The following is a 20,731-nucleotide window of genomic DNA, read 5'->3' on the forward strand; positions in this document are numbered from 1 at the left end:
AATTCGATGGAGTTTCCGATCATTTCCCCATGGGATGGCAGTCAGTGTTTGATCTCAAAACATGTAAAGCACCTTACACAGGCAGAGTACTAAAGTCCTCTGAGGAAACAAGGGACAATGTGAATATAAATAGAAGCAGTAAGAAAATCTCTACTAATTGCTCACAAATCCCACGTTACTGATGATGAAACTTGAGTGAGGGAGGGGAGCCGGGGGACCTTAGGACTAATGAACAAAAATCTTACACTGTGTAACTACCACAGAGAAAGGAGGAAAATAAGCAAAGTGTTCCTTTAAAAGATAATAAACAGATAGATTATTAATATTTTATTATTATATACCTTAATATTGAAATAAATGATTGTGGTCAATACATGTACGGAAATTGTGAAGGTCGTGGCTTAGATTAATTTGCAGGACTTTCTTGCTTTAAATTCCCCCTTCTCTTCCTTCAGAGTGCTTCTTGGGCATCAATCAATGTTTGGTGGTTGCTTCCAGCAAGTCTTTTGCTTCATTTATTTTGGTTGCTAAGTAAGGAGATCCACCTAGGAGGACAAAGAAAAAACAAATGGATTAAAACTTCATCACTGACATTTTTAAAAGTCTCAAATAAAGAAAAACGCTCGTAATTGGAATCCTCTGATATTTTCCCACACATTCATCCTGTTGACAAATTATTTTACAAGCTAAGTAGAAATCATAACAGCATAAATTAAATTTGTTTAGTGAAGCGCTACAGATACCCAACAATCAAAGATAACCTCTGAGGAAAATAATGAAAGAAAGCTATGATCAGGAATAATTTGAAAAACACTCAAACATTTCATTGGTCAGACACTGCCATTCAAATATTTGATCACAGAATTTTCTGAAATTAAGTGGATGGTTAGGTAAATAAAATAATGGTCTCTGTCCAAGACTTTTTTTCTGTAAAGAGAAGAATATTCATCTATGAAGGAGGGTATCTTTCTGAAGGAGGTAAAGCAATCCACAGGAACTTTCAGAGATGTATCAAACCATACATTTCCACAAAAATGAAAAACATGTTAGAAAATCAACTATGTACTATCCAATCCTAAAAATCATATTTACTAATGTAGATGAATGAACTAATAAATGAGTGGTAATAAAAATAATGTTTAAAGGAAATGCTCTCTGTTCTCCAAAATAATCCTATTAGGATACTTATGTATACTTGGGTAGTCTTAGATTCACTGTACCCTAAAATAAAATTACATCAGTTCTTTTTTTTAGAATTCTTTTTAATGCAAATAGTAAGAAGGAAATTGAGCTGATTTTCAAACTCAGAATCATTATAAATCACAAACAGAACCTAACTGACATACAAAAATACTAGCCCCAAACAGTCACATTAGGCTATTTAAGCATTATATGCCTTCTCATTTCTACCCTTGAACATTTTTACTGCTTAACGCTTGAGCTAACAATCATATTATGGTTCACCTATCTCTCTGTGTTTGTTTTTATTTTTTTATTCTCCCCTTGAGTACAAACCATCTATGGCTTTTGAAAACCTCATAAGACCTCACTAGCTTACAAAAAAACAAAATACACCTAGATAGCATTGGTGTGTAAATTGTCCAGGTTTTATCCAAGCCTTTCATTAATATGATACCACCCGCTTTATATAGGAATAAAAAAGCAGGGAAACAAATCAACAAACATGGTTATAGCAGAAAGGGCAATGCTGGAGGAAGCTATATTTAGCTTTTTGCCCTTGAGGATAATACTAACATTTTTACATCAAGATTTGTACTGCTATAAACACTTATGGAATATATCAAGGAGTGTCCTTGAATATACAGTAAGAATTACAAGCGACGTTGATGAAAGTTTCCATATGCACTTGGTTATGAAATAAACTGATTTCATGATTATCTTTGAAAATGATCTTAACTTAGGTAATGTCAATCTTGGAACGCTGTTTAAATGTTTAGAGTTACCAAGGCAATGCCAGGCATTCTGCATGTCCTCAACAAATATTAAAATATTAACTGAATTTAAATATAACCTGTAATTGATTGATATGCACTCTGGATATTGAAATCGTAACATGCTCATTTAGCAATTAGCAGACAGAAAAAAGCCCACACTGGGCTCTGCACAGGGCGTGGAGCCTACTTAAAAACAAATTGAAACTTTCCCCTTATCTCACACCATATACAAAAGTTGATTCCAGTTTATTACAAATACAATTATGTCAGGTAAAAGATTTCAGAAATTATCTTCGTGACCTTGAGACAGGCAAAAATTTCATAAACAGATAAAAAATGCACTAGGTATAAAGGAAAAATCTGACAAACTGGACTTTATTAACATTGATATTTTTTTCTTAAGTTTATTTAATTATTTTGAGAGAGAGAGAATGTGTGCAGGTGTGCATGAGTTGGGGAGGGACAGAGAGAGAGGGAGAGAGAGAATCCCAAGCAGGCTCTGTGGTGTCAGTGCAGAGCCTGACACGGGGCTCAATCTCACAAACCAGGAGATCATGACCTGAGCTGAAATCAAGAGTCAGATGCTTAGCCAACTGAACCACCCACACACCCCTAAAATTAAGAATTTCTGTTCAATGAATGGACACCATTAAGAGGCAAAAGCAAGACACAGAGAGAAGATATTTACAACACAAAAGACTCATGTCTAGAATGTTAGAATATATAATGTTCTCAAACGTCAATAAGAAAAGGAGACAACACAACAAAAAATGAATAAATGGAGAATATATATTCGTACCATGGAATACGATACAGCAATACAAATGAATGAATCACTTCTGTAACATTCACTGCTACATAAATGAATCTCACAAAGATAATAAATGAAAGAAGATGAATACGGAAGACTGCACACTACAGGATTCCACTTACATGACATTCAAAAAAAGGCAAAGCTAATCTATGGCTATAAAAGCCTGACAGTGGTGACCTCTGAAGAGTGGGGAATGACAGGAAAAGTACCTGAGGAGAGATTTGTACGGTTTTATTTCTTAATCTGGGTAATAGCTGCATAAATGAATTCATTTTGTGACAATTCACTGAGTTGTATACTTATCATCTGTGTACTTTCATGAATGTATATTTCAATTTTGAAAAGCTTATTGAAAAATTTACTGAGGTATGTCGACCTCCTGCAGTCTGATGACACTACAAATTCATACTGTCCAAAAATCACTAGGTTCAACAAACCTATGATCAAGACCATGATGATGAGGGTAGTGACTAGGCGTTATTTGGTGTTTCCAATTCTATTTTCATAAATTAAAGAATCTAAATCACAAAACAAAGTGTAGTAAGTTGCCCAACACCAGCCACAGAGTTCATATGAAGTGGAACCAGGATTCCTAGGAAGCCTGGCTCCTGAGCTGCCCATATTCTTCTTTTTTAAAAGATTTTAAAGTAATCTCTCTACCCAATGTGGGGTCAAACTGACAACCCCAAGATCAAGAGTCATACACTCCACTGACTGGGCCAGCCAGGTACCCCAAGATGGCAATCTTCTTGATCACCATACCACTCCATTTTGTTTACAAGATTTCTTGGGTATTAAATTCCTATCGTATCGAACATGTGGTTGTTGTAGACCTTTTCTGCTTTCTTCAAGCCCATAATCCCATCCTAGGCCATCCCCTTCCTTCTAGAGAAGATTGAAATCATGAGTGTGATTTATCATTTGAAGTATATATCTATGTACCCATTAGATAATAAATACCTTGAAGAACAACCTTGTATCTCTGTATTATCAACACAGCTCTGAGTACACCGATGGGGCTCGAGGTACTCTTTGTGGAGGAGTAGAAAAAGTGATGAGTTACTATCTATTATTTTCTTAAAAGTTTTTCTTTAAGTTTATTTATTTTGAGAGAAAGAGACAACAAGGGAGTGACAGAGAGAGGCAGAAAGAGAACCTCAAACAACCTTCACATTGTCAGCATAGAGCTAGACATGGGGCTCAAACTCACCAACGTGTGAGATCATGACCTGAGCTGAAATCAAGAGTCAAACACTTAACTGACCAAGTCCATCCAGGCACCCCATATTATTTTTCTTGCATCAGGTACCAGCTTCATAGAAGAAAAACCACTCCAAAGACCCAAAGATACGGAAAACAGTAACAAGAGTGTCACGAGTAGGTGCTTTAAAAAATAAATGTCTGCAAAACAGCTGAGTAAGAAATCCTAACAAGTACAAAAGAAAATAAATATTCTATAACTAGTACGTGTTTCAAAGTTAGGTATAATTATTAATAATTATATATAACTAATAACATTAGTTATAACTTAATAATTATACCTAATTAAGTAGAATAATTGTTACTAATGTTGAGTTTCATAATTAGCACACCAATCTGAGGATTAAGAAAATACAAGTTCCCTTATATCCTTGGGCTTTCCTTAGGAAGATCTTTCCATGGGTTTTTACATATTCTTCAACCTTCATTAAAACTTATGAATGTCTACATTCCAAACCTGTAACACAGAAGTAAAAAGTATTACCATCTGCTGATTTGAAGGATCCTTAAAGGTTACCCACAATTCTTAAAAGAAAGATGTTAAAATCATGTGGAGACAGATGGACTTCTGGCATGAGGAGTTCCACTGATCTGCTCCCCAGTGGAACTGGTGAAAACTACGTAAATAACCCTAGCCACTTAAAACCTCTGAAAATGGTGTTAAAAGCAAAAGTAAAAAAGAAACATCTATTCAAGAAAATCTATGACAATTCAGTAAGAAAGGCAGGAAACTGGTATTTGAACCAAAACAGCTTCCCTTCTCTCCTCTCGGCTCAGCCAGACAAACACTTCTGCTGGATTGATGCAGCCAAAAACACAGGGCTCCCCTCTCTCCCTACCTCCTGGACAAAGGGTTTTCTTTCTGGGAGGATCATGATCTCCATTATTTCTCTTCCTTCCCCCAGCTGCCTGCTGCTGAGGCTAAGTGCTAAGCAAGTGATACAGAAGCTCTACCTTAAGTGTGGCTCCTTTAGAATACTGGGCCTCAAGAGTCCTTCTCCAGTCCATAAAGCATGGTGGTTCCACACAAGAGAGGCAAGCCAAGAAGACCTCAGGCTACTGCTCCCTGTGTTGCATGCTTAGATCCTACAGCGGGGGTTTCATTTGGAGAGAAGACTGCCATAGTTCCCAGTCTCAACTCCAGAGCCCTGGCAGATATTTTTCCTATGAAGTAAACAGGCCATGAAACAGAGAGCCCCAAACCTCTTTCCAAAGGAACTGACTTCATTTACAACAGAGCATGGAGGGTGCTCTCAAGGACAGTACAGGGAGGGACAGCAGAGGTTCTGAAAAGCAACTGGGAGAAGATTCATGAATCTAGTGAACATACACAGTGACCGTATGTTCACAGGACAGAAACAGGGAACAAATAGCAGAGAGGAGTCCTCCTGGGTTCAGAACAAACATCAGACACTGACTCCAGAAACCGTTTCATCAAAGGTGCAACTATTTGATTGTATTCATTCGTAGAGAAATTTGTGTCCCAGGGCATTGTTGAGAACAACTGAGCAACTGGTCAGCAATTAGTGGAGTTTACAATTGGGTGTGATCAAGAAAAGAGAGGAAGAGTGCCCGACCAATACCACTGTCATCCCACAGTGGCTGAGTTGCATACCCAAAACTATGCCACCTTGAGGAACAGTGTAAAAAGCTTAACAAGGGAAGGTGGGGGGGTGAGGGTATCAACTTCACTAAAATAATCCAGTTACTAAACATATAAATAAAAATAATAAGCCCTCCCTGGGGCGGACAAATACCCTGAGCTGCTACAATACATAATCTAAAATGTTCAGTTTCCAACAAACTACTATGAGGCATACAAATTAACAGGTCATGACAGTATGACCCATACATACACAATGAAAAAGCAGCAACAGAAACTACCTGTGAAAATAATCAGATGCTGGATTTATAGGAAAAGATCCAAGAAGCCATTATACATCCACAGAACAAAATTGAAAAATCACTAGAGGTGCTCAAGAGTAGACTTGAACTGGCCTAAGAAAGAAGTAGTGAACTTGAAGATACAGCAATTGAGATTACTCAAGCCAAAGATCAAAAAGAAAAAAGAATGAGAAAAAAACAACAGTCTCAGACAAATGTGGGACATCATTAAAACCACAAATATACATGTAATGTGAGTACCAGAAGATGAGGAGAAAGAAAATGAAAAAAAAAAAAATCTTTAAAAAAAATAATGGTTAAAAATGTCCAAAGTTTCCTGAAAAACAATAACCTACTCACCAAAAGAGCTCAACAAACTCCAAGAAGGATAAATAAAAAGAGATCTAAGCACAGACACATCACAGTAAAAATGCTGAAAGTCAAAGGCAAGGAGAAAATCTATAAAGCAGTGTTAAATTAATTAAGTAAGGTGGCCATTGTACGGAAGTGGCTTTAATGCCTTAGTAGCCTACATAACCAAACCAAAACCTAAGCCTGTAAATCCCTCAACATTAAGAAATTGAAACCTGAGGGCAACTAATCACCAACAGCCAACCAGACTCTTCCAAATAAAGCAAATGCTTAAGCTGTAGTCAATCAAACAATTTCTTTGTTTTGCTTCTGCCTCTTCTCTATACAAGTATTTCCCCTAGCTCCTGTCAGTGGCGTGTTCCTAACCAATTGCAGTTTGGTGCAATTCAAACAGATTTTTGCTCAAATAAACCTTTTTAATATGCCTAGGTTTATCTTTTAATTTTTTTTTAACGTTTATTTATTTTTGAGACAGAGAGAGACAGAGCATGAACGGGGGAGGGTCAGAGAGAGGGAGACACAGAATCTGAAACAGGCTCCAGGCTCTGAGCTGTCAGCACAGAGCCCGACACGGGGCTCAAACTCATGGACCGCGAGATCATGACCTGAGCCGAAGTCGGACTGACCCACCCAGGAGCCCGCCTAGGTTTATCTTTTAAAAGTAGCAACAGGAAAACAATGTGTCACTTATTTAAAAAACCCTCCAATAAGACTGATAGCTGACTTAACAGAAACAATGGTGGCCAGAAGCAATGGGACACATAATCAAAGTCCTCAAAGAAAAAAACGGTAGGCCAAGAATCCTAAATTCAGCAAGGCCTTCATTCAGAAATGAAGGCAAAACAAACGCTATCCCATATACACAAAACTGAAAGAATTTGTTGTTAGCAGACCACTTGAGAAGAAATACTAGAGGAATTTCTTTAGGCTGCGAGCAAATGACCATAGACAGCAATCTGAATTCACACACACAAAGAACACTAGGTAAAGATCACCACAATTATAGAAGACAATATAAACACATATTTTTCTTTCTTCTCTTAATTCACTGAAAAGGCAATGAATGGTAGAAGATAATACATACAGAATGTATTGTTGAACCTATAACATTTAGAAACATATGCAAAATATATATGCTAGTAACAGTACAAAGGAGGTCTGTGGGAACAAAGCTAATATGGACTAAGGGAATAACAGGAGATGATAAGGTAGTAATACTAAGCGTACTGTTGGGTTTGTAACATTAGTAGATATAATACGTGTAACAATACCACAAAAAGGGTACACAAGGAATAGAGCTATGTAAGACTAATGTTTCTAAATATTACTGGAATCTAGTACAAATATGAAACAGAGTCTGATAAAGGAAGGGTACATATGAGAAACCCTACAGCAATCACTTTTTAAAAACCTCAGAAACAGTGAAAAAATAATTAATGAAATTAAAATGCTAGAAAATATTCACTCCACATAAAATAAAATAGTAAAGGAGGAACAGAGGAGTAAAAAAAAAAAAGATATGAGACATAGAAAACAAAAAGTAAATCAGACATAAACCCAACTATATTATTAGTAATAATACATGTGAATGGGTTAAACAATTCAATTAATCAAAATGTTGTCAGATTTTATTTAAAAAAACATGACCCAACTATATGCTGTTTGACAGAGACACAAACACAGATTGAAAGTAAAAGGATGCAAAAAGATATATCATGAAAAAAACCAACCATAGAAAAGCTAGAGTGCATATTCTCAAAATAGACTTTAAAAATGTAAATGAGATTTTTAAAAGGAACACCTAATAGGATCAAATTCATTAAGAAGATATAACAATTATAAACATGTATGCATCTAACAACAGAGGACCAAAATATATGAAACAGAAACTAACAGCATGAAGAAAGAAGCAGATAATTCAACAACAAAATTTAATGCCCCACTTTCAATAATGGATATAACAACTAGAAAAAAGATCAAGAAAACAGAAGAATTGCACAACACTTATACCAACTAGATCTAACAGACATCTACAGAACAAAACACTCCGCCCCCCAAAAAGCAGAATATACATTCTTCTCAAGTGTACATGGAACATTCTCCAGGAGAGACCATATGCTAGGCCACTAAACAAACCTCAATAGGCTAAAAGGATAGAAATAATCACATTATGTTTTCCAAACACAATGGTATGAAATTAGAAATCAATAAGGATAGATTTAGGAAATAAATATGTGGAAATTAAACAACATACTCTTGAACAATCAATGAGTCAAATGAGTCAAAAAAGGGAAATTAGAAAGTACTTGAAGATAAATGAAAATGAAGACACAACATACTCAAACTTATGGAGCACAACTAAAGCAGTGCATACAAGGCAATTATAGTTATAAATGCCTATGTTAAAAAAAGAAAATCTTAAATCAACGACCTAACCTTCAACCTTAAGACAATGTAAGGAGAAATATAAACTAAACCCAAAGCAATTATAAGGAAGAAAACAGTAAAAATTAAAACAGAAATTAATGAAACAGAGAATAGAAAAAAAAGAATTACAGAAAAATCAAAAAACCCAAAAGCTGGTTCTTTGAAAAGAAACCTTTAACTTGTTGATCAGCAATAAAAACCTTTTTCTTGTTCGACCAAGAAAAAGAGAACAGATTCAAATTATTGGAATTAGAAACCAGTATTACTATCAACCTTAGAGAAATTAAAAAAAGGTTATAAAAGAATACTATGAACAGTTGCATTTCAACAAATTGGATTACTTAGATAAAATGGACGAATTCCTTGGAAGACACAAATTACTGAAACCTGACTCAAGAAGGAATAGACAATCGAATAGACCTATAACAACTTAAGAGATTGAATCAGTAATCAAAAAACTATGCACAAAGAAAAGCCCAGGCCTAGACGGTTTATAGAAGAGGAGGAAACACTTCCTAACTCATTTTATAAGGCCCACATTATCTTGATACTAAAACCAAAGACATCACAATAAAACTACAGATCTATATTTCTTATGAATATGTATTCCAAAAACCCAAGAAAATACTAGCAAACTGAATATAGCAACATATAAAAAAATTATACGCTAGACCAGGTGAAATTTATCCCAGGGATCTGAGGTTGGTTTAACAACTGAAAATCAACTAATGGAATCCATTACATCTATAGAATAAAAAACAAAAATACAAGGGAATTTCCTAACCTGATAAAGGGCATCCATTAAAAAAACCTACAGATAATACCATACTAATGTGGTAAAGACTGGATGTTTTTCCCTAAGATCAGAAACAAGACAAAAATGTCTGTTCTCACAACTTCTTTTCAATGTATATAAATATATATATACAAACATCAATAAGTACATTAAACATAAAAGAACTAAATACTTGTATTAAAAGTCAAAACCTGTTAGATCTCATTAAAAAACTAAAACCTGCTGCTTAGAAGCATCAAACTTCAAAAGTTAAAAAAGGCTGAAAGAAACAGACAGGAAAGGATATACCATGTAAACGCTAACCAAAAGAAAGCTGGGGAAGCTACAGTTTCAAATAAAGCAGAATTTATGGCAAGAAGCAATACTAGATATAAAGAAGGATATTTCAAAACGAGGAGTCAATCCACAAGGAAAATATAACAATTCTAAATTATCTGTCCCCAAGTTATATAACCATACCATCACAGTAAGTGAAGCAAAACAAACAAAACCTAAATGGAGAAATAAACAAATACACAACCATAGTAGGTAAACAAGAAAACAGCAAGGATATAGAAGATCTAATCGACAAAACAATTTACCTTACTCATATATCTTTAATATTGAATTCAAGAATTACAGACTATACAATGTGTTCACAGATTACTTACCAAAAATTAACCATATATATGCTGGATCATAAAGTAAGGTTCAAACAACTTCTAAAGAACTGAAACCAGAGTATGTTCTCTTCCCAAGTGGAATGAAGACAGAAATCACTAACACAGATAACTAGAAAATATTCGGTCACTAGGAAATTAGGCAATTTATGTTAACACATGAGTGAAAGAAAAAAACTTTGAACTAATGGTAGCTAAAACCAATGATCTGAATATTCAGTTTAAAAAACAGAAAAAGAACAGCAGGGTGCCTGCGTGGCTCAGTGGGTTAAGCATATGACTTTGGCTCAGGTCGTGGTCTCATGGTCTATGGGTTTGGGTCCCGTGTCAGGCTCTGCACTGATAGTGCAGAGCCTTCTTGGGATTCCCTCTCCCTCTCCCTCTCTCTCCCTCTCTCTCTCTCTGCCCCTCCCCTGCTTGCTCTCTCTCAAAATAAATAAACTTAAAAAAAAAAAAAGGAAAAGGAAAACGAACAGCAAATTAAAACCAAAGTTAGAAGAAATAAAAAGAACAATTCATGGGGCGCCTGGGTGGCGCAGTCAGTTAAGCGTCCGACTTCAGCCAGGTCACGATCTCGCAGTCCGGGAGTTCGAGCCCCGCGTCAGGCTCTGGGCTGATGGCTCAGAGCCTGGAGCCTGTTTCCGATTCTGTGTCTCCCTCTCTCTCTGCCCCTCCCCCGTTCATGCTCTGTCTCTCTCTGTCCCCAAAATAAATAAACGTTGAAAAAAAAAAAAAAAGAACAATTCATGATACAGAAAATTAACTTACAAATGCAGAATAACAAAATATGACCATAAGTTTTTAAAAGACTAATACACATATATTGACCTTTAGCATGACCTGTCAAGAGAACAAAGGGGATGATACCAATGAACAAATTATGTTAACACTGAGAATGAAAAAGTAGTGAAAACCACAGCTACTACAAACATTAAAAAGATATTAAGGGCAGGGGTGCCTGGGTGGCTCAGTCAGCTGAGTGTCTGACTCTTCATTTCTCTCAGGTATGATCTCACCGTTTGTGAGTTGGGCCCTGAGCTGATAGTGCTGAGCCTGCTTGGGATTCTCTCTCTCTCTCTGCCCCTCCATCGCTCTCATTCTCTTCTCTCAAAATAAATAAATAAACTTTAAAAGACAAAAAAAAGGTAACAATGGGATACTATAAACAACCTTGTGCCAATCTGAAATTTTAGGTGAACTGGAAAAATTCCTATAAAAAAGTTACCCAAAACTAGGGATAAGGAGAAACAGAAAATCTGAAGAGGTGTATATTTTTTAAATGCTGAATCTGTAATTTTAAACCTTCCCACAAAGAAGTCTCCAAGCCCAGATGGCTTCATTGGTGAATTCTTACAAATATTAAAACAAGAAGTAACACATCTTACACAAACTCATTCAGAGAACAAAGGAGAACACTGCCAATTCCTTTAAGAGGCTAGAGTGACCCTGATAGCAAAATCTATTAACTTTCTAAAAAAGCAAAACTACAGGCTAATTTTTCTCACAAACAGAGGCACATTTTCCTTTTAAATACCTTAAGTACTATTTATGTCTTATTTAAGAAATCTTTACCTACTCTGTGTTTTGAAATATAGAGATGTATTGCTGTTTCGTATCACACATTTACATTAAAATCCATTAAGAATTAACTTTTTATATGATGTGAGATGGAGTCAACATGCATTTTTCTCATATGGGTGTATGGACACTTTGGTGCCATTGCCTTTACTGGTGCTAAGGCACTAGCAGTTTACACACCAATGACGTTTTTGCAACATCATTACAAATGTCCACACAGTAAAAGGGAAACAGTTTCACCTAAGAGCTCCTGAAAGGGTCTCGGGAACCCCTGGTGGCCCACAGAGCCCACCTTGCTAAGGCTGCTATGTATCAATGAGAATGAACACACTATTGCTTCACATTACAATATGGATAATTCTCACAAGGATAAATACTGAACGAAAGCAGCCAGGTGCAAATGACTACACACATTCAAAAGAGGCAAGACGAATTTGTGATACTATGAATGAAGACAGTGGTTTTTTTTAACAGTGAAGCAGAACTGGAAGGGCTCATGAAGGGGTTTCAGGGGTGTGGTGATGTTCTAGTTTTTGACGTAGGGGATGGTTATACAGGTGTGTTTGTAAAAATTTATGTAGATATATACTTATGATTTGTGCACTTTTCTGCTTGTATACTTCAAAACGAAGTATATTTAAAAAAAGAAAAAGAAGCAGAGATTGAGGAGAAAAATTTCTTAAGAAGTAAATTACATCACTCTACTGCTTAAAAGCTGACAGAAACTTCCCACTGTGTTTAGAATCAAGTATTACACACCACCTACAGCATTTCATTATCATAAAGTACACCTGCAGTTTTCAAAATGTGGACACCACCTCATCTCCTGCTCTCTCTCCCCTTGCATATCACACCCCTATCATTCTAGTCTTCTTTCAAGTAATTAAACACCCCTAGAGCCTTTGCTTATGCTAGTTCCCTGGCCTCGCAAGCATTCTTCACACAGCTGGCTTCTTTTCATCCTTCAGGTCTCCTCACGAAGGCCTTCCCAGCCACTGCATGCAAAGCTGCCTCTTTCTTACACCCTTTACTACACTAACTATGATGTGAAATAGGTTTACTTCTTTTTTGTCTGTCTCTCCAGTAGAATTCTTGCTCCATGAAGCCAAAGATCCAGTCGTCCTGTTTTATAGTTAAAGCCCCAAGATTTACCACATCTGGCACATTACAGAAGTTAAATAAATACCTTCTGAATGACTGAAAGAATAGTTACAGATGGTTTCATATCAATCAATAAGTATGTAAAATATTTCATATGATCATTATGTATTATCAATCCCAATTCTATTTTACCTGTAAATTTTATTTGTATGCTTGCTTTTTATCCATTTTCTTATTCATTACTCATGAAAAAAAAAGTTCAAGTGTCAGCTATATAGACTATAAAGATGAATAACCCATGTTCTTTACGTTTTAAAGATCACATCATCTATCTACCAAGGAAAATCAATGTGGATAAAACAAAATCATACATTTACTAAAAAAGTTATTAACTCAAATACAAAGCCTTAAATCTAATTACAATTGTTGAAATAAGGGGAAGAAAAGATGAGCCCTTTGAAACAAGTATGAGTCTAGCACATCTATCAAAAAAGGAAATCAAGCTAATTAAGCACCACTTTTTCTTAGTGAATCCATTTTGACTCTTGGTGATCATGTCTTTCTTTTTATGAATGTTTGCAGTACATCTTCTAAGTGTAACATATTGTAATAAATTGCAGTATCTTATTACTAGGGCTATTTATCAAATTTAGCTTCTTCTACAATGAGAGTAATTAGGGGAAATCCATTCAGTGGTATACTTTGATTTGTCTGTAGTCCCAATATTTAATTTTTACTGAAACACTGTGAAAGAAGAGTGAAAGTACTGTATGTTTATTGAAAGAGGGCATACATGAGAAAAGACGGAGAATCTCTGCTGCAGGCAGGTAAACTGCAGCTAAATGTAAGAACTTTCTAGTAGTTAGAGCTGCCTACCAACAGGCTGCTTGTAAAGCAGAAAGCTCTCCATCACTAAAAATCTTTCAGGAGAGCTAACAGGCCATTTTCCCCAGGATGAGCAGAAACAGTCCTGACTTAGGAGGCAACATTGATCAGATCAGTGTCTTTCAAACTATGGTAAACAAGCACCTTTTAAAATATTTCCAATTTGTAGTGCACCGATACTTTCACAAATTACAAAAGTATCACACATTTGGATGTCACCACAATGTCAAATTGCTACAGCGGCTTCTAAATGCTTACTTAGATTTTTTTTTTTTTAATTTTTTTTTTTTCAACGTTTATTTATTTTTGGGACAGAGAGAGACAGAGCATGAACGGGGGAGGGGCAGAGAGAGAGAGGGAGACACAGAATTGGAAACAGGCTCCAGGCTCTGAGCCATCAGCCCAGAGCCCGACGCGGGGCTCAAACTCACGGACCGCGAGATCGTGACCTGGCTGAAGTCGGACGCTTAACCGACTGCGCCACCCAGGCGCCCCTACTTAGATTTTTGTTTGAAACTCACTGCATACAGGTGACAAGCCGGCCTGCATGCACGAGCAAACTATCCTCTGAGTAGCACTGGATTAGAGAGTTTGTAAGAGATCGTTGAGGTTCTACACTTTTTCAAATTTACCTAGTCTGTCTTCCTTTCTATATTCATTCATTAGGCATAATATCAAACTACTTATTTCCAAACATCTAGCCTCTCCAGCAATTTCAAAAAAACATAATCTAATCTGAATACATTAGATCAACTGAGATCTTATCTCCCTAAGTTGAATAGCAAAATTTACTTTTTACCAAAGCACATCTGAATGCTTATTTAAAACTGGTTACAAAAAATGTATTTTCAGCCATTACCACACCTACTTTTCTGGTGTCACTTTCTTTGCATAATCTGATAATGAAATGTGTGACAAATTATAGTTGATCACACATCTGAAGTTCTAACTTTGTTTTACTAGCTGGCAGTAAAAGTGACTTGGGGATAAAGTGGGGGTACATTCATGAATTTCAGAAGCATGGAGTAGAGGATTTAAATTTTTTCAACTACCTGTGTAACAGTCAGTGCTGATCTGGACAAAGCAATATGGTGAAGAATTAGAAAAAGAGGAGACAGGGGCGCCTGGGTGGCTCAGTCGGTTAAGCGTCCGACCTCGGCTCAGGTCACGATCTCGCAGTATGTGAGTTCGAGCCCCGCGTCGGACTCTGTGCTGACTGCTCAGAGCCTGGAGCCTGTTTCCGATTCTGTGTCTCCCTCTCTCTCTGACCCTCCCCCATTCATGCTCTGTCTCCCTCTGTCTCAAAAATAAATAAATGTTAAAAAAAAAAATTATAAAAAAAGAAAGAAAAAGAGGAGACAAAATTAAGAGTTGCCCATTCTCATATTTCCCCCAATACTTCTGGCTTTCTCTCTCTGAGGACAGTGAGGCATTTTTGTTTAAAATCTGTTATCTTCTTCTCATTCAGAACAAAACAAAACAAAAAAAATAAAATAAAACAACCTTCCTTCTCAAGAGACAATTTCAGGATTTATGGACTATTATCTCCCAACTCCATCATCTATGAATATTCTCCCTTCAGTAATTCCAGTATTCCTTAATTCACCCTACTTGTACTAGAGCAGTTCTTTTTTATGTTTATTTATTTGAGACAGAGAGAGAATGTATGTGCATGTATGCAGAAGAGGGTCGGGGGTGGGGGGTGGTACAGAGGATACAAAGCAGGCTCTGTGCTGACAGCACAGAGCCTGATGTGGGGCTTAAACTCAGGAATTGTGAGATCATGACCTGAGCCAAAGTCAGATGCTTAACCAAGTAAGCCACCCAGGTGTCCCTAGAACAGGAGTTCTTAACTGTGAGCATATGGCTGGGTGTTGAGAGGTCTATGAACTCTCTGAAACTCCAAATGTTTTTTAAAATTGTGGGTGAATGAGCAATTATATGGACAAAATGTACACAGTTGCCAACATATTCTTAAAGGGTACAATAATCCAAAATGATTAAAAGTATCTTTCTTAAAAATGTGATCTGGGGGCACCTGGGTGGCTCAGTTGGTTAAGCGTCCAACTCTTGATTTCAGCTCAGGTCATGATCTCACGGTTTGTGAGTGTGAGCCCCACATCAGGCTCTGTGCTGACCGCATGGAGCCTACTTGGGATTCTCTTTCTCTCCCTCTCTCTGCCTCTCCCCATTCTGTCTTTCTCTCAAAAATGAATAAACTTAAAAAAAAAAAAAAAGTGATCCGAATAGAAATACAGAGTACAAGGGCACCTGGGTGGCTCAGTCGGTTAAACGTCTGACTTCAGCTCAGGTCATGATCTCACAGTTTGTGGGTTCGAGCCCTGTGTTGGGCTCTGTGCTGACAGTTCAGAGCCTGGAGCCTGCCTTGGATTCTGTGTCTCCCTCTCTCTCTGCTCCTCCCTCATTCATGCTCTGTCTCTATCCCTCAAAAATAAATAAAAGTTAAAAAAAGAAAGAAAGAAAAATACAGACTACAGGTTTTTCATTAATTGAATAGGTATATAAAGATATTACGTTCTATAACCAAAAGGACTTTAGAAATAAATCCCTTCATCTTCCAGAACATAAAATTGACATTTGGAGAGTTTAAGGAAGTGTTCAAGGCCATATTGCTGGCTGGAAGGCAGAAGCCAGAGAAAAACGCCAGCCTCCTGCTTCCAGGTCCCTTCCCTAACATCCTGCCTCCTACACAGGGCCAGACAGGATTATCAGTAAGCATGCTACAGGCAATCAACAATCCCACCTCTGATAAATATATGACCTCAACACAAATCAAGTAATTTTTTGAATACTACTGTATAAGATACACATTTTCTTTTTTCTTTCACTACAGGTATCTGAAAATAGATGTTCTCTTTGATCCATTTTAGAACTGGTTTCCTTGCCAGTAGGCACCGTCAACAACTTGTCAATCGTCTGAAAGACCTGAGTGCCTGATCCCACTGCAATCAATCAGAGAAGGGCACACACTTGACCTGGAAGGGACAAAGGATGTTTAGGAGAAAGAGGGCTTTAAGGAGGCACTTTAAACACATTTCTGCCTGAGTCAATTACTCAGAAACCCCACAATACAAAGTAATAGTTGAGTAGATCTTTCAGTAACTGTTAAAGCTATTTGGAAATTTTAAGCAAAACCTCTTTTCCAAGTTTATTTTCTGTTTATTCATACTAAAGAGTAGCAAATGCAAAAACCAATGATGATGTTTAGTGAAAAGAATTTTTATAGGAAATAATTAAGTAAGAAAACTCAAAAAGAATGCCCTATTTTGGTGTGAGTTAGGATGTGCAGAAATCCAAAATTTGTTTTTAATTTTTTTCAAAATAATTAGAAAACTGAAATCCTGTAAATAAGAATCCAAAAAACCCTTCACTCCCCCCCGCCACCCTTGACTTCTGAAATACAGTGCAACTTTCTACCATCTGTTATTTTAGAGAAGAAACAGTAATGAACATATGGGCTTTCTCTCTCAAGCAGCTGTAGTGTAGTTAAAGTTATAATAATTGTCTTTCTGTAAGATAAATTTACATTAAAAACCTGGCCAGTTAAAAACAAATGGCTCAGCCTCAGAGCCTTCCAGAATAAAATTAAGAAATACAGAATTATCTATGACATATTATAGAGATTTAGAGGATATCCTCTAAATCTTACGTTTTTATGTTTAAGGTTAAACCAACATAACTCATGATGCCCAAATCAGTTTATACAGAGTCTACAATTCATGTTTTCTCTTTCCCAATCAAAATGCTAGGAGCCTCAAACAGTAGTTAGGTACACATACATAAAAATCAGTAACTAAATTCTTGAAAGCTTATGATATAAACCCACCACTTCTGTGGGTCAATGAACTCTAACCCAAAAGCATATTTATTTATAAGAAAAATCACAATACATGTGGCACATAATCTTCCATTTCAAATATATGTATGTGTGTTTGTATGTGTGTGTGTGTGTGTGTGTGTGTGTGTATACATATATCACTTATAATGAGTTTAAGTAAACTGAAAAGAAATTCAGAGCAGATTCACATCCACATATTTTGAAAATTAGGAATTTTGCCTACCTTTATCTGGGTGATTCAAAATCATAATTCTCCTATGAGCTGTTCTAATCTTGGCCTTGCCAGCAGATGGGCTGTAAAAAGAAATTAAAGTGCTTATAATAAATAGTGTCAAACGCAGATTATAAATTAACAGTTTATATGGGTTTTAAGGAATTAAAAACTAATGAGAATTTCACCATCTTGTGGATAAATATGAAATTACAGCTTTTCACTTAATTTTACTAACTATCAAAATAAACCATTGATTCAATGTCACATGCATTTTTCTTCCTTTGTAATGCCAATCTCTATTCTTAATCACTTTAAAAAATAAAACACAATATATAGGGTAGGACAGTCACAGTCTATAGATTATACTCAGTTTGAAAACTTATGCTTCAAGTTATTTGAGGAGAAGGTATTTTATATAGTGTGTAATAGACACGTATTCAGACTCCAGAGCTCCTAGACTACCAGATTTTAATCCCATTCCTATTTAGGATAGGGGTAACCTTGGTGAAATTTTTTAACCTCCCCGTACTTCAGTTTTCTCATTGTAAAACAGGGCTCAGAAAGACATATTCCTCACAGAGCAACTGTAAGGACTGAATCAGTTAAAGCCAACAAAGTGCTAGATCAAGTGTTCCAAACTAGTTAGCTTGTATTATTATTACATTTCAACAGAGCATCTCAAAACTCTTCGTAACTCATAATTTTTTTTTAATTTTTTTTTTCAACGTTTATTTATTTTTGGGACAGAGAGAGACAGAGCATGAACGGGGGAGGGGCAGAGAGAGAGAGGGAGACACAGAATCGGAAACAGGCTCCAGGCTCTGAGCCATCAGCCCAGAGCCCGACGCGGGGCTCAAACTCACGGACCACGAGATCGTGACCTGGCTGAAGTCGGACGCTTAACCGACTGCGCCACCCAGGCGCCCCAACTCATAATTTTTTAATATAATTTATTATTAAATTGGTTTCCATACAACACCCAGTGCTCATCCCAAGAAGTGCCCTCTTCCATGCCCATCACCCACTTTCCCCTCTCCCCTCCCTGCCATCAACCCTCAGTTTGTTCTCAGTCCTTAAGAGTCTCTAATGGTTTGCCCCCTTCCGTCTCTGTAACTTTTTTCCCCTCTTCTCCTCCCCCATGGTCTTCTGTTAGATTTCATAGCTCATAATTTATTTAGCTTGGGAGAAACCTATGGGAAAAGCCTAGCTGTTAGAGCCTATGCTGTAAACAAAAATTAAAGGAGAAAGTTAAATAAACCTAAAATTATTTCAGTAAAAACTAATCTATCCAGTATTGGAAATGTTTCTCACTAGCACATTCTCCAGGCAAGGAAACAAAATTAACACTAACAACAACAAAATTCTGGTATTGCTTATTAATAGCTATATTATCTTATCTAAGCTACTTAGTATTTATGGGTCTCAAATGGGAATAATAGCAACTGACTTAAAGTATAGCATGGCTGTTGCAAAACTCAAAGTAATTTAATTCATATGAATGAACCACACTGCAACAGCTAAAAAGCAGGTACTTTTAGAGAGATATTCAGACACAGGTTTAACATCCAGATTCCACCACTCATTAGCTACAAAACTGTCTTGCTCACTTAAATTCTCCTAAGTAAAATGGACACAATAAACCACCTCCCAGGATTATTCTAAGGATAAATTAGATAATGCAAGTAAAAGGATTAGCATAACATCATATACAGTGTTCAAAGTGTTCAAAAATAAATAGTTTTTCGTAATTATTATGAAGACAAAGGATGCTTATGAAAGTACATTACATATTTCCTTTCAAAAGTGGGGTATAAATAACCTAATTTGACGTCTCTTGAAGGACTCAAAAGTATTATCATGAGTATAAATTAAGTGCAAAGAAATTCTTAAGGTCTGCAGAGATTTGCTTACCCTTGTTTTAAAGAGTTCTAGAATGCTTTCCATTTAAGTTTTTCTATTTACTTTTAGAACTGCCTCCCTTGCTATCAGCTGTCAAGCCTTGATTCTGCCATTGTTCCAGTCTCTAGCTATTCCTTGACCATTACTTACTACTTCTAATCTTCTGAGGTTAAATACCAGATCACCAAACATGTTAAAGCAATAAGCATATAAAGCATTCTTCTATGAATAAAAAATGTCTTGAGTCAAAGACGAAATCAAAAGAGAAAAAATATTTTGAGACAAAAGAAAATGGAAATATAACGTAACAAATTTATAGGATGCAGCAAAAGCAGTTTTAAGAGGAAAGTTTATAGTAATAAATGCCTATATTAAGAAAAAGGAAAGAGCTCAAATAAATAACCTCCTTTATCCCCCAGGGAACTACAAAAAAAGGAAAAACTAAGACCAAACTTAGCTGAAGGAAGGAAATAAAAAGGATTAGAGTAAAAATAAATGAAATGGTGACTAAAAAGATGACGAGATCAATGAAACTAAGTTATTTTTTTAAAAGATAATCAAATAGACAAACCATTAGCTATAGTCACCAAGAAAAAAGAAGACAGTACTTAAATAAAATCAGAAATGAAAAAGAAGACATTAAAAGTGATACCACAGAAATACAAAGGATCATTAGAGACTATATTAACAACTATACATCCACAAAATGGAAATGTAGAAGAAACAGATAAATCCCAGAAACATACAACCTACCAAGATTGAATCAGGATGAAACAGAAAAGCTGAACAGACCAATTATTAATAATGAGATTAAATCATTAATCAAAAACCCGCCAACAAAGAAAAGCTCAGGACCTATGGCTTAAATGAAATCTACCAAACATTTAAAGAATACCAATTCCCCTCAAACTTTTCAAAAAACAAGAAGAAACATTTCCAAATTCATTTTATGAGACCAGTATTATCCTGACACCACAAGCGGACAAGGACACTATAGAAAAGAAAATTATAGGTCAATATCCCTGATG

General features: G+C 36.2%; 1 protein-coding gene across 1 annotated transcript in view; it reads right to left on the reverse strand.

Annotated features, from left to right (window-relative positions):
• Nucleotides 1-312: 312 nt before the first annotated feature.
• Nucleotides 313-20,731, reverse strand: part of DNAJC15 (DnaJ heat shock protein family (Hsp40) member C15) — a 70,602-nt gene continuing 50,183 nt past the window's right edge. The window contains exons 5-6 of the mRNA XM_043579446.1: nucleotides 17,814-17,884; nucleotides 313-545 (exon numbers count right to left, since the gene is read on the reverse strand). Of these exons, the coding sequence (XP_043435381.1) occupies nucleotides 475-545; nucleotides 17,814-17,884 (142 nt within the window). The 3' untranslated portion in view covers nucleotides 313-474. The remainder of the gene's footprint in view (nucleotides 546-17,813; nucleotides 17,885-20,731) is intronic.

The sequence above is a fragment of the Prionailurus bengalensis genome, chromosome A1, assembly GCF_016509475.1.
Source record: "Prionailurus bengalensis isolate Pbe53 chromosome A1, Fcat_Pben_1.1_paternal_pri, whole genome shotgun sequence".
Lineage (NCBI taxonomy): Eukaryota > Metazoa > Chordata > Mammalia > Carnivora > Felidae > Prionailurus > Prionailurus bengalensis.